Here is a 14,111-nt window from a genome sequence, read left to right as displayed (position 1 = left end):
CTGATTTCTATGCCCACACATCTGGCTGCAGTTGGAACGATGGCGTGGTTGACCATCTCCGGTCTCTATGTTGTAGAAGAGCTGCTTTTCCTTCGCCTCTGATTGGTTAATAAAAGAGCTGATCAGTCAACTAGCTGGGCAGAAGAGAAGAGAATAGGGTGGGCTTTCAGATCCCGGTGGTGGTGAGGGATCCCAAAGGAGATCAGAGAGTAGAGAAGGATGACAAGGAGAGGAAAGTGTGGCGCAACCATGAGCAGTTGCTACCAGCAGGTTGCTAAGGACGTCTCCATGAGGACACACATGGACCAGAGGGAGCCAGGGAAGACTCACACTGAAGGTAAAGGACCATGTGGCTGGGAAACAGGCAGCCTTGGAGGTTAGGATAGCTCAGAACCTGCCCCGCCTAGGCTTGCAGTTTGTTGATAAAATACGTGGTCTGTGTCTTTATTTGGGAGCTAAAATGGGCTAAAGCAGGTGTAGACATGTCCACATTTGATGGAACAAGGCGGTTGTAGAACGCCGACCCGCTCCCCCCCCCAAGAAATAATCTTACACCAAGTGGTAAATAATGAAGAGATCCTGTCTAAAGCAAGGTGTAAGGTATGTTCTGATACTTGAGGTTCTTTTCTGACTTCCACATGTGAGCTACACAAGGGACCACATTTAACCCCCGTAAATGCATGTGAGCACGCACACGCATATCATCCACACAGAGATAAAATTGGAAGCAATGGTATAAACCTCTGTAGGGAACCCAGGTTAGCCAAGAATCCAATGGTGGAGCACTCAGGAGACAGATCTCTGAGTTCCAGGCCAGCTTCATCCGACCAAATGAGTTCCAGGACAGCCAAGGCCACACAGAGAAAGCCTGTCTCAAAAACAAAACTACAACCAAACAACAACAACCAAAAAAAAAAAAAAAAAAAAGAGAGAGAGAGAGAGAGAGAGAGAGAGAGAAAGAAAGAAAGAAAAAACAAAAAGAAGAAAAAAGAAAGAAAGAAAGAAAAAGAAAGAAAGAAAAAGGGAAAAATAGAAGAGAAAAAGAAAGAATGAAAGAAAAATCAAGAGACTTCTGTGGGGCTTGTAGCAAGGAGTCTGTCTTACCAGACCCTGAGAGAAGACTGCTGGAAATTTCCTAGTCCACAGAAGTTGAATCATGAGTACTCCTGACTTGAGCACTGCAGCCACACTGAGCCCCAGGAGTCCCATCACCCAGGAAAAAGCAAAACGAAGCCAATACATTAACCAACGCTCTAAACTTCGTCGAGAGGAGGAAATTTTGGGTGTCAACTTATAAGCAGCATATAGAAAAAAAATGCACCAGTAATTGAAAAGGAAAATGAAAGTGAGCTTTCACTGCAAAGGAATAGTTTTATAACAGGGAAATGAAGTTGCAAAAATGAAAGAAGTGAAATCATAGCACACCACACAGCCCAGGGTCACAGCGTGTTGTCACAACTCTACAAACATGGGATGCGTATTCAGTAAGAATCATGATATAAATATATAAGTTGCGGGTTTAAGAGTAAGAAAAATGTATGCATGGGTAGCCTGAGAGAACTCATCTCCCTCAAAAAAAAAAAAAAAATGGGCACACAAAAAAGTAGAAGACAAGGTAAGCACCCTTAGACAATGAACACAAAAGCCTGTCTTGTCAGACTCAATGGAGAGTTTATTGTCCTTTCAATATGTGTGGTGGGAAAGGTCAGGGGAACTGCTGTCACTTGTTATATATAGTCCTTGTAGAAATGAAATATTCAGCTTTTACACTTTCTTTGTCTATTATTTTGATTTGGGGATAGATTATATGTTCCAGAGATATGTGCAATGAATTAAAATAAATGAATATTTTCCCAATATACTATTCACTATATCAACACATACAAATAGGCTAGTTCACGATACAGCTGGTCTACTGTCTGGAAAATATAAGCAAGGGTTAGTATTTGTATATTTTTTTTTCACTTTGACACTTTCAAATAAGATCTTGCATCTTTTGTTAGCATTATCATATTCTCCTCTCTTACTAAGTACCAGTGATTCGTTAAAATGAGCCACGTTAGGGACAACTCAGAGGGTTTTACTGTTGGCTGGGAGCCCTTGTCGATGCCACAGAGGGGGTGGAGGAAGCTTCTGGCATCTGGAAGGCCAAAGTCCAAGGCAGTGCTAAGCCCTACTACAATGAATGAAGCAAACTGCAGAACCAAGATCCACCCAGCCCCAAATGTCAATAGTGTGGAGGCTGAGAAACCAAGCTCCCAGCCTTAGAGGGTTATTTCACCCGGGAGTCTGCACGTAAAGATGATATGCCAACATCTGGCCGTTGAGGGTTGACTCAGCTAAACACACTCTGCTCTAATGTCGGAAGAAGCCCGGTTGTGCAATACAACTTTGGGAATAGGGAGAATGCCAAAGCCAAGACAAAGGGTATAATAAGCGATAACAATAACAAAATGGAGTGCTTTGTACCTTAATAATCTCTTTCATCCACTCTTCCCTGGGCACTTTATAGACTAGCAACTGCTCTGGTTCCCACATGTTACCTTTTATCTAAGGACCTGAGGCGCTTTCACAGTGCTCTGACGATGGAGGAAGTATCATTATCCCATTTTATATGCAGGTAAATAGAGGCACAGACGTTAAGCAACTTACTCAAAGCCAAGCAAGCCAGCACTCCTGACTCAGAGACGATTAAGAGATAAATTTGTATTTATAAGTGTTATCCTTGTTCATTCAAGGTGTATTGTCTTCAAGTTAATACATATTCCTTACCTTGTCTTTTTCTCCTTTCTTTAACTTCCCAGACAGAAACCTACGATGGTTTGAAATATTATCAGAAGTAGTCCTTGAATCAAGCACGCCACAATCAGTGTCGACTCTTAAAACAGCTTTAAAATACGTGGTACTGTATTTCATAGTAAAGAAAGCTACTGAATTCAGAGAATTTAAACATACACTAAAGATCCGCGTGGTAATTTACATATGCGTATCCAGGCTGAGCCTGCCCTCTTTCCAGCTCTGTGTACGAGCTTTCCAGGCGAGCATCCTCAGGTAAGTTATGCACGAATGTGACCCCAGATAGCCAGGCTCCAGCTTGCCTCAGAAAACAAGCCCGGGAAACCTAAACAGCACACCTAAGTTGGTCCCAGCTAGGCTCGCAGTCAGCCTGGTTGGTTGTTTTTTTTAATTCTTCTTGGGTGGGGTGCGGGAGAGGCCTTTTACCATGCAACTTTCTAAGCCTTCTCCAAGTTAATCATATGTCCAGTCCAACAGGCAGACCAAAGACCAGAACTGCTTCTGAGAAATGCAAGACTGTGAGTCACTATAGCCTGTGCCCATTGCTGTGGCGTGTTACCTGCTGCCTCCTTACCTACATTGTGTCACCTGAGCAAAACGACGATGACTCCTTAGGTCAGCCTGTGTGCCTCCGGACTCTTACTGTTTGGGAAACAGGGTTTCATAGCTCCTGAAAATAATGCACTCTGACATTGCACAGATGTGAGAGGTAAGTCCCCTCAGCTCTGATCGCAGGTGAGGATGGACTGACTCATCTCTGGGCATAGTAAGGATGGAAAGTCAGAGACTCTCCAGCTTTACGATGGTGGGTAGATTTGCTGCCAAATCTGTCTATAAGCCGTGTAGAGACAGCGTGAAGACCGGATGAGTTGCCAACAAGAGCTTGAAAGAATAACAAACTCTTGATAATTCATCGATCATTTTAGCCTCTCCTTTTAGCTACCTTTTTTTTTTTTTAAAGGGGCTTGCTGGGTTTCTCAGTCTCCTACCTGCCACCCCCTGGCGTCTGGAAAGGGGGAGGGGAGGGCGGCGAGGGGAAGAGACCGTGTGGGTATTTCCCCACCCTGGCGAGCCAGGTCCTGAATCATCCCCCTAGCTGGTAGCACTTTTCCTCCGGCAAGTCACAACTTTCCCTAGAATAATACAGTCTTGTACTTAAAAGGAAGAGTGGTGGGAGACCCGAGAGGCGGGGAAGAGGAGTGAGGAGAGAGAGGGGCGTGGATCAGCCGATCCCGCCCTAGAATCTGCCTGGCTGGGAGGCCTCCGGCTGCGAGGTTGCGAGCCCGGCTGGCCAGGAGGTGTCCGCTCTGCGAGCGATTCCCGGGAGGGAGGAGTCAGGGCGGTGGGAGGGGCGGGGCGCCGCGCACCTGAGCGCGGAGGGCGGGGCTTCGGCGGCACTCCCTCCGCCCCCTTTCTGGCCGGAGGGACTCGGCCCTTTCCGTCCCGCTTCGGCCCGGCTCGGCTCCCGCCCCCCTCCGTCCCTCGCTCGCTCCCTCCCTCCAGCCAGGGACTGCCCCCGAGCTCCGGCCGGCGAGTTTGCCGCGGCTGGTCGTGCGCGTCCCGGGCGCTCGGGCTCACCTGGACAATCCTCATCCCCGCCCCGCGCCTTGTCCCACCTAAAAACCTTTCGGAGGTAAGGGGCTCTCCGGGCCACCCGCACGGGACTCGCGCACGGGTCCCCTCTCCGCTGGACACGTCCCCTCCGGTTCCAGCCAGCTGGGGGCTCTCCGCGTCCCGTCTCGGAATGGAGGCGTCCGCGGCGCGGAGCTCAGGCCCGCGCGAGCGGAATGGGAGTCCCGGGGAGCTGTGCACACAGGTGGCAGCGGCGCCGGTGTCCCGGTGCGGGGTCCGGGACCTGGGTGCGACGGGGAGGGAGGCGAGGGTGGGGCCCGCCTCTCTTTCTCTCTCTCTCTCTCTCTCTTCCTCCCCCGGGGTCGGAGTTCTCGGGGTGCACCGCGGAGGTGCGCCCTGCGAACTTGGCGGCTGGGACGCGCGGCCACGCCGAGGGCGCGGCGATCGCTGTCCCGCGGTCACCCCGGGACCTGACGCCGCGCCCCCTCCCCCGCCCGGTGTGCTTCCTTGCAGAGCGTCAGTCGGGCAGCGCGCTCGCCCCGCGCCGTCCCCAGCGCATTCTCGCTCCTCGGGCAGGCGGCAGCGGCGGCGGGAGACGGGAGTCGCGGCGTGAGGGGCGCCCCCGCCGGCCCCTCTGGGAACATGGCGACCGGCGGCTACCGGAGCGGCGGCAGCACCACCACCACGGACTTCCTGGAGGAGTGGAAGGCGAAGCGCGAGAAGATGCGCGCCAAGCAGAACCCCGCGGGCCCGGGGTCGAGCGGCGGGGAGCCAGCCTCCAAGTCCCCCGCGGGATCGCTGACCCCGACCGCGGTCGCGGGGACCTCGGAGCTCAACCACGGCCCCGCGGGCGCGGCCGCACCTGCCGCCCCCGGGCCCGGCGCCCTGAACTGCGCTCACGGCTCGTCCGCGCTGCCCCGCGCGGCTCCGGGCTCCCGGCGCGCGGAAGACGAGTGCCCTAGCGCCGCTGCGGCCGCGGGAGCGCCCGGGTCCCGGGGCGACGAGGAGGAGCCGGATAGCGCCCCGGAGAAGGGCCGCAGCTCGGGGCCCAGCGCCAGGAAAGGCAAGGGGCAAATCGAGAAGAGGAAGCTGCGGGAGAAGCGCCGCTCCACCGGCGTGGTCAACATCCCCGCGGCGGAGGTGAGCCGGGCGGGGCGGGCCGGTGCGGGGCTCGGGGCCGCCTCCCGAGTCTTACACCAGGGAGTTCCCTCGGTCCGGGGCCCGGAGTTCCCTTCCACTCTCTGCAGCGGGGATGGAGTTTTACTTGGAGCAAGTGATTGTTGGGAAGTTACCCCGACCCAGAATAGTTGGACACGTGCTCCTTTTTCCGCCCTGGAACCGGATTATTGCTTTAGAATGATATGCAGTTGGTATTCCCCAACGATTTGGCAGCCTAGACTTCTGTCTGTCTGTCTCTTGTCTCAGTCTCTGTCTCTCTCTGTGTCTCTGTCTCTCTCTCTGTCTCTGTCTCTCTCTGTCTCTCTCTGTCTCTCTCTCTCTCTGTGTGTGTGTGTGTGTGTGTGTGTGTGTGTGTGATCAAGTTAGGGAAATCGATTCGTGGAGGCGATGACGTCTTCTGGTTTCCCACGTGTCCATCTCGGGCTATCGGGCTGTTTTATCTCCACTTCCCTAGCAGTGTTTACCAGCAAAAGCACCTGTAAAGAATGCGTAGCCTTAGCAATATCTAAGACAGCGTTACCTCGCAGTAAACCGGCGTTAAAGTCTGTGCTGTGGCATCACCCCTACCCCCACCCCCGCCCCAGCGGTATTTTGGACAGCAGAGATAGCTGTAGCAACTAAGTTCTGGAGTCTCAGGAACTAATTGCGGTCTTGAACAATCGGGAAAACTTTGGTTGGAGGTGTGTGCTATTTATGTTTGGTGTGTGTGTGTGTGTGTGTGTGTGTGTGTGTGTGTGTGTTATGTCACCAAACATTTCTTCTGGCAACAGGAATGTTCTATTAGAGAACTTGAAACGTTGAAAGATTTTTAATCAAGTGTATAATCGCACCTCCATCTACCTGAAAGGAAGCAATTCCAAAACTGTTTGGGGGAAGTGGTTTGATCTCTGTGTTTCACTCGAGGAAGCCACATCTTTTACTCGATGGCTTTTTAGTTTTAACTCTCCACCCACAACTTTTTAATTCTTGGCCTTGTTATCCATTAAAGGGTTGTTAAAATATTTACTAACTTTGGACTGAGAATGTAGCTCAGTGGTAGAGCATTTGCTTAGCTCACATTAAGGCCCAGTGTTTGGTCCCCAGCACTGCTTAAACAAAACAAAACATAAGACGACATTAGAAGCCAGGCATCAAGGCTCACACCTGTGATTCCAGCCCTGTGAGACTGAGCCAGGAAAGCCAAGAGTTCAAGACCAGTCAGGGCTATGTGTTGGGGAGTCTGTCTCTACCCCTAACCCTCACCAATTTACTAACTTTAATTGTGGGTTAGGTAGTTTGTAGTAATGAGTATATTAGAATAATAATTTAAGGTATTAATATGACTTTCATACATAGAGAATCAGTGTGTCTCTGTAGGATATATTTTTGTACTTTTATGTGACTGTCTCAAGAGATTTTTATCAGCCAGAACAACTGTCCTGGTGGCTTGCCACTTATTCAAGATATCTGTTACTTATTAAAGTTGTTTCAAAGGAATTCATAAGAATGGTAATCAAATTTCCAGGTTTCTTCTCTCTCTCTCTCTCTCTCTCTCTCTCTCTCTCTCTCTCTCTCTCTCTCTCTCTCTAAAATGTAAAAATATGAAGATTAAGGGGAATTGAAGACACAGCTTTGGAAAGGTTGCATTCCTTAGCTTTATTTTTAAAAGCAGCTTATGGTCCAAATAAAAGAACTTGTCATTTCCACTCTTCTTTCAGGGTTCATCTGACAGGGGTCTTATTTTGGAAGATATGTTGGCAGATGTAAAACTTCATTTTTTTTTGTGGTCTGGCTGCTTGTGCTAAAATTATATATTTTTAAAGTTACTTTGAACAACAATAGCAAAAACAAATAAAAAAGCAGGAAAAATAAGTAGGGTGTATCTTGTGAGAGGGCAAGAAATATCTTTTGTTAATGGGTCCTCCTCTGAGTGAGTGCAGGAGCCCAGCGCTGGGAATGTGGATGGCTCCCCTCTGTAATTGAGCCTAATACTCTGGAATGTTTTTCGTTTGGGTGTTGGCAACTCCTAAATTTAATCTTCCTTAAAAACAAACAATCCAGGGTACCATTTTTTTCTTTTTTTGGTCTGTGGAATTTGAACCTTTTTTATTGAATAGGGAATTGAGAATTGCTTTCTTTTACTGGTAACCATGGCTCTATTTCAAGCTGGAGGACCCAACAAAACAAAGCCATACTTCACCACAGTATCTAATTAGCAGGCATGCTTCTCCACTGTCTCCTTCCCGGAGTTTTAGAATTTTAGACTTTTTTTTCTTAATTTCTTAGATGGTTTTACCAGTTGCCGACTATATATTGCAGAACGTTGAAGCTGAACCATTTTCCTGCTTTTCAGGTTGTTGCTGACTTAGAACTGTATGCCATTTCTTCTAGTGGAACAGTGAAATTCACTTGCTGACGGGTTTATGTGGGCTCTGTAGTTTAACACTCCAATTCTAGTAAGCTGTATTTTATAAACCTCTTAGGTACCACCCACCTGTCAGTAGTGAAACAAATATATATTTTGTCTACTGTTGAGTGACGCTCGCATTCGTTCACACAATATGCCCAACCAAGTTTATTTCCCCATTACCCTGGAGTGTGCCTAGAGGACCTTTTTCAGGGTTTGAAAAAACACTGTTCCTTCAAGAAGTCAGTATTGTTGGCGGCGGTTGCGCATGTTTTCGGTCCCATCACAGACGCAGAGACAGGCAGATCTCTCTGCGGTTGGGGCCAGCCTGGAATTTAAAAAAGTGAAGCCAGCCTTCTTCCCTTCCCCCTCAACGTGTGCTGATTAAACATCCGTGTGAGGAGTGTGTTCTGGCTTTCGCTAGCTCACTTTATTATTCTATTGTCTTAGTTATATTGCTGCAAGGAAACCGGTTAAAACCACCCGGTGAGGGCTAGAACACAGGGCAGCTACTGTGGGAGTGGAGCCTAAACGTCCACATTTCCTGATATCCTTTAATGAGGTAAACTCTGTAGTTTTCATTAATTAGGGTTTTTGAAACTTCCTCTGACTTTTACCATTTTCTACCTTTCCGGTGTGGTAGTAACTAGCTGTAAGTGGGATAATCAGGACGTGGCATGCTACCTGCTACTAGTGTTTGTGTTTTTCAAACCAGACAGGTGATCATTATACACCTGCGTTCATGGCGTCCTGACAGGAAACTGGGCAAAAACAGGAATAAAGCAGTATAGATTTGGAGAGAGCAAGGCTGGACTCTAGGGAAAAGGGTAAGACTTAGCCCTGACTTACCAGTGTAAGAGCATGGGACCACCGCCCACTGTTGGTATTTATTGGCTCTTTGTCTAGAGGGAAGAGAGGATCGAGCTGGGACCAACTTGAGGGTGAGGCTCTTGGGTCAAGCTGCACTGACTTCCTTGCTTACATATCCATCCGCATATTCTCGCGGATGCTTTCGCAGTATGTTTTAAGTGTCAAAGAGTTGTGGTTCTTAACTTTGGCAGCCTGTTGCTATCATGTGCGGAACTTAAAAATAAATGCTCCCCCTTGCTGATTCTTGGCCCTTCCTGCCCTCCACTCCCACTCCCATGTGATTTAATGGGTTTGGGAATGGAGCCCAGGCCTTAATATTTTTATAAATTCCCCATGTAGTTCCAACGTGAGTCAGGGTGAAGAGCCACCGGGTCACAGTCTGGGGGCATAGAAGCGGCTAGAGCACAGGCGTTGTCCAGTGATGCTCCCAAGAATCGGAAGGAAGCAAGGCAAGAAGGGCGAGTGTGGCTTTGCCCATTTCCACAGAGGCAGCAGCATTGAGGGTTTCTCAGGCAGTTGTCTGCTCTTTTTACAGAGGTACTGCCTGAAGACAGTTACCACAGAAAACAGGACTCATTTCTAGCTAAGGATAGCACTGAAGGCTTTATGTTAAAAGCCAACATCTCCTTAAACCTTCTATCTGCATAGCGCAGGGCTGAAGTGCTTAAAGGTCAGTGTGGCACTGTGACATAGCTATTCCCTATCCCCCCTGCCAGGGTAGAGAGAAGCTTAGACTTTAAGTGAGTCAAGATTATATAGATATAAACATTATATAGATATAAACATTATATAGATATAAACATGGAAGTTATAATGCACGGATTAGAAAGGAATGCACGCAGGTGGCTGGAGAGATGGCTCAGCGATTAAGAGCACTGGCTGCCCTTCCTAGGGTCCTGAGTTCAAGTCCCAGCAACCACATGGTGGCTCACAACCATCTGTAATGGGATGCCCTCTTCTGGTGTGTCCGAAGCCAGCTACAGTGTACTCATATAAATAAAATAATTAAATCTTAAAAAAAAAAAAAATAGAAGGAACTCTTGCCTCTCTTGCTCTCTCTAGCCTTCTCTTGCTCTCTCTAGCCTTCTCTTGCTCTCTCTTGCTCTCTCTTGCTCTCTCTTGCTCTCTCTTGCTCTCTCTAGCTCTCTCTTGCTCTCTCTTGCTCTCTCTAGCTCTCTCTTGCCCTCTCTTGCTCTCTTGCCCTCTCTTGCCCTCTAGCCCTCTTGCTCCCTCTCTCCCCCTCCCTTTTGCATCTGTGTGGGGAGGAAAAAGTAATTAACCTTGCATTATTTAGCATATTTCCTTATCTTTCCCCCTTTCACGCTTTATGAAAGTTGTCACTGATAGTTAGGCATTTGAAAGAGAGAACCTGTGAAGTTAGGAGCTGAATAGAAATTAAGCCAAATCTGCAGGCTCAGAGATCGCTTCCTGATCCTCTTCAGAAAGCTTCAGAAGGTGTTTAACACCAGGGTGGAAAAAACACCAAAAGTGAAAAGGATACAGAATTGTTTTTTGTTTTTTGTTTTGTTAGCAGTTAAAAAATGTATACTTTAGTACTACTCAAATAATTTTTTTTTTCCTGTCAAGAGTGTGTTGCTACTGCAGCATTTGAATTCAGGGCTTCAGAGCTGAGGCCGGAGGGTCCTTTAATGCAGAAAGCACTTTCGCAGGAGTGCCTTTGAGAGACAGCAGTTATTCAGCATATTTGCTGAACCCCGAATGGGGTATGTTCTACTTAGTAAACCTTATAAATCCAGATCGATTGGGAACTGTTCTTAGTGCACAGCAAGCCCAGTGCCCTGAGTGGCTTCAGTGATTGTACTGTCCCCCATTCACAAGTCATTCGCATCTGAGTCATTGGTAGTATCTCTGCTGATTCATCACACAGCAAGGTAGACCGTCTGGAACAGGATGGGAATACCGAAAGGCATTTCTTAATCTACCCGGAGGCTCTAATAAGAATGCAGGCTGGAGAGATGGCTCAGTGGTTAAACACACTGACAGCTCTCCCAGAGGACCCGGGTTCAATTCGCAGCACCCACATGGCAGCTCACAACTGTCTGTAACTGCAGGATCCAACACCCTTATACAGACAGACATGCGGGCAAAACACCGATGCACAGAAAACAAAAATAAATAAACTAAAAAAAACCCCAAAACAAACAAACACAAAAACCCAAGAAATACTGATACAAAATGTTTTGGAAGTTTAAAATTGTTGGTAAATGTCTGGGGCTTGCACTTTTCTCAGGTTCATTTTTTTCTTCCTTTAAAAGCGGAGAGAGCCACATACCGTAAAATCCATCCTTTTAACAGTGTATATACTACGGGGCTGGGGACCCTATTGTTCACCGCTAGAGCTCTTGTTAGCATGCATGAGGCCCTCGATGTGACTCCCGGCGAGCAAGACATGAATGGGTAGTTGTGTTCCTTCATTGTACGCAAGGCTGTGCTCTATAAACGGGCTCATAGTTTTGTCTGGAGTTTTCTTTATGTTCTGGAACCTGTAGTTGCCTTGTCTTCCACTCAGCAAAGTACAATAGTATTCAAACTGACAAGGTAGTAATTTTAAGTAATTTAATAGTAATCTTTCCTGCCTTTCATAGAAAAGGACTTCTGATCTACTCCTTTCTTCATTTTTACATTTTTTTTTAAAAACTTGGGGCACCTTCCACCCGTAGTTTCTGCTGGAATTTGGTGCAAGTGGTATTTAACAGAATGTAAAGTTTTACACTTATTTGGGGGTTTTCGTGGGGGCCTGCATGCCTTGAGACGATCAATGCGTAGGGAGAAAACAGCGGAGTTTTACATGGCTTGAAAGTTGCACCGTGTTAGCTGAAAGCAGTATCTTTTGTGACTTGGGTGGGGGACACACCACCTGTGTGACACTTACCTGTTATTTTCAGCAGGCTTCCAGACCCACCTGGGTAGAGGGAGTCACCTGAGACTGTGTTTTGATATGTTCTTGAAGGATTCAGGTGTGTGTGTATGTGTGCGTGTATATGTGTGTGTGTGTGTGTGTGTATGCGTGTGTGTAACGTGTGTGTGCGCGCGCGTGCGTCCGTGTGTGCGTGTATGTGTGTGTGTGTGTGTGTGTGTGTGTGTGTGTGTGCGTGTGTGTACTGTAAGTTCGAGAAGACCAGACTTGAGTAGCCTTTAGAATTTCCTGGTTTATCCAATGAGACTAATACTACTCATCTAGCAGAATTGTTCTGTGATGCTGACAAACTGATGTAGGTAAGACAGACACATTTAGAGGCTTAGGTAGGAAGATGGGGAATCTGGGACCTGCCTGACCTCCACAGGGAGACATTGTTTTCAGAAAAAAAAATGTTATAAAATGCTCAGATGATAGTTACATGAATTACATTGACAGCTGCTTGTTGTGTAGTAGGCTTTACTACAAAGTTGGCAATCTTTCTCTCTCTCTCTCTCTCTCTCTCTCTCTCTCTCTCTCTCAAAACTTATAGAGAGTTTAACAGAAATAACTTGAAGCCTTGGAAATTTATATCACTTTAAACATTTATATAATGCCATGTATTTAATGCAAAATATTTCCCCTTTGCTTCTTGTCCTTTGTCCTGTGTTTGTCACTAGCCTAAACCACAGAGAAACAATGTAATATTTATAAGTAACTGGAACTTATCTGTCACTCATGTTTTACATAGGAAAAGGGGAAGCACTCGATACATTTATGGAAACCTTTAAACAGCCGACAACTCTGTAATAGTGTTCTGGCCTTCTTATCAGAGCTTGTATTAGATGCAGATGTAGCAGATTAGATTAGTTTTTCTTTGCTTCCTACTGTTAGGCCAATGGCTTTGTGGACTAGTAGCCGATTCTTTACAGACTTGGAGAAGAGGGAATTTCCTGTTTGTTCTAGCCAACTGCACTAGAGCCACGGCGCCTCAGCCAGCTGTGCCTCTAGCTTACCTGTACACCTGGCACCGAGGCACATGCGGTCTGTAAGAACACTGAGTCTCTAAAAGTGGCTAAGCAGTACATCTCAAAGGCAGGCATAGCTCAGCATATCTTTAGAAATCATTACTATCAGTGCAAGATCATGTAGTTTTTATTTTTTTCTCCTGGCATACCTAAGAAATTTATAGTGTTGACATGAATCGGTTCTAATTTCATATACTAGTCCTGATGTTAGAACTTTAAAACACACTTTGATCTTTAGTATATACTACCATCAGAATTCCATCCAAGAATAGAGTCAAGAGAGAACTCTTGAGTGCTTGTGAGAAAACTCCAAGAAAACCGAGTCTTCTGACTTCAGTGTCTTCAAAAACATGGAATTGTTCTTGAAATGTGTCTTCATGCCCCACCCAGGTGTGGTGGAAAGGAGTGAGTTTACTTCCATTATTCCTTCAACTGGCTATCGTTTGTATACCTCTATGGAAAACCATGGTTTTTGCCACGTGCTCCACAAGTGGCTTGCCCTTGGGATTTTACACTTTACTCATGTCATTCCTCTTAATCCTCAGAGAATCAATTGTCTGATGCTCTGAATAAAGTTTGCTGTTAGTTGTAAAAAAAAGGGGGGGGCTATAAATAATTTTAACTCCAAGTTCAAATCTTAATATATGATTTGCTGCTGGTTGATCATGATTTGATGTTTTTAGAAATATTCATCTAATTCCCCCTCCTCTTCCCCTTCCTACTCTTCACCTTCTCCTTTCCCCTTACTCTCCCTCTCCCCCATCTCCCTCCTTCCTTCCCTCCCTCCCTCCCTTCCTCCCTTCCTTTCTCTCTCTCTCCCTTCACATCCTTGATTCTTCCTCCCCTCCCCTCCCTCCCTCCCTCCCTCCCTCATTCCTTTCCTTCTTTCCTTCCCTTCCCCTGAGACAGCAAGGTCTCAATATAGACCATGTTGGACTTGAACTCACAGATATCATCCTGCTTCTGCCACCGAAAGGGTGAGGATCACAGGCGATCACTATAAGCCATATGTTAAATATGTTCATAGGAAACAAATGCTTGAAACATGTTTCAGGCAGTGCTGTTTTGTGTTGAATATCAAGAAATAGGACCGTTAGGTTTGAAAGCCATTAGGTTTGTTTAGTTGGGGTTTTGCTGGAATGGTTAGATATGAAAATTTATGGTGCAGATCAGTTTACAGATCTGTAATTGGCACGCAGGGTAATTATATAGGGTTACCGAAAAAAGAATCAAGTGAAAAAAACACTGTCTAATGTCTTTATGTAAACAAACTATTATTTCTTTGAGAAATTTCTATATGGTATGTGGATTAACTTTTTAAAAAATTATTTTTGGAGTTGCAGAATATATATATATATATATA

At 46.6% G+C, this 14,111-nt stretch overlaps 1 protein-coding gene across 1 annotated transcript in view; it reads left to right on the top strand.

Moving 5' to 3' along the window:
• The first annotated feature begins 4,224 nt into the window (after window positions 1-4,224).
• The window catches only part of Pawr (pro-apoptotic WT1 regulator), an 88,078-nt gene continuing 78,191 nt past the window's right edge, over window positions 4,225-14,111 (top strand). Inside the window, exons 1-2 of the mRNA XM_021205413.2 lie at window positions 4,225-4,429; window positions 4,882-5,508. Coding sequence (XP_021061072.1) covers window positions 5,011-5,508 — 498 coding nt within the window. The 5' untranslated portion in view covers window positions 4,225-4,429; window positions 4,882-5,010. The remainder of the gene's footprint in view (window positions 4,430-4,881; window positions 5,509-14,111) is intronic.

This window comes from Mus pahari, chromosome 9 (assembly GCF_900095145.1).
Source record: "Mus pahari chromosome 9, PAHARI_EIJ_v1.1, whole genome shotgun sequence".
Classification (NCBI taxonomy): Eukaryota; Metazoa; Chordata; class Mammalia; order Rodentia; family Muridae; genus Mus; species Mus pahari.
The sequence above is the reverse complement of the archived record's forward strand: the minus strand, read 5'-3'. Positions and strand labels throughout refer to the sequence as shown.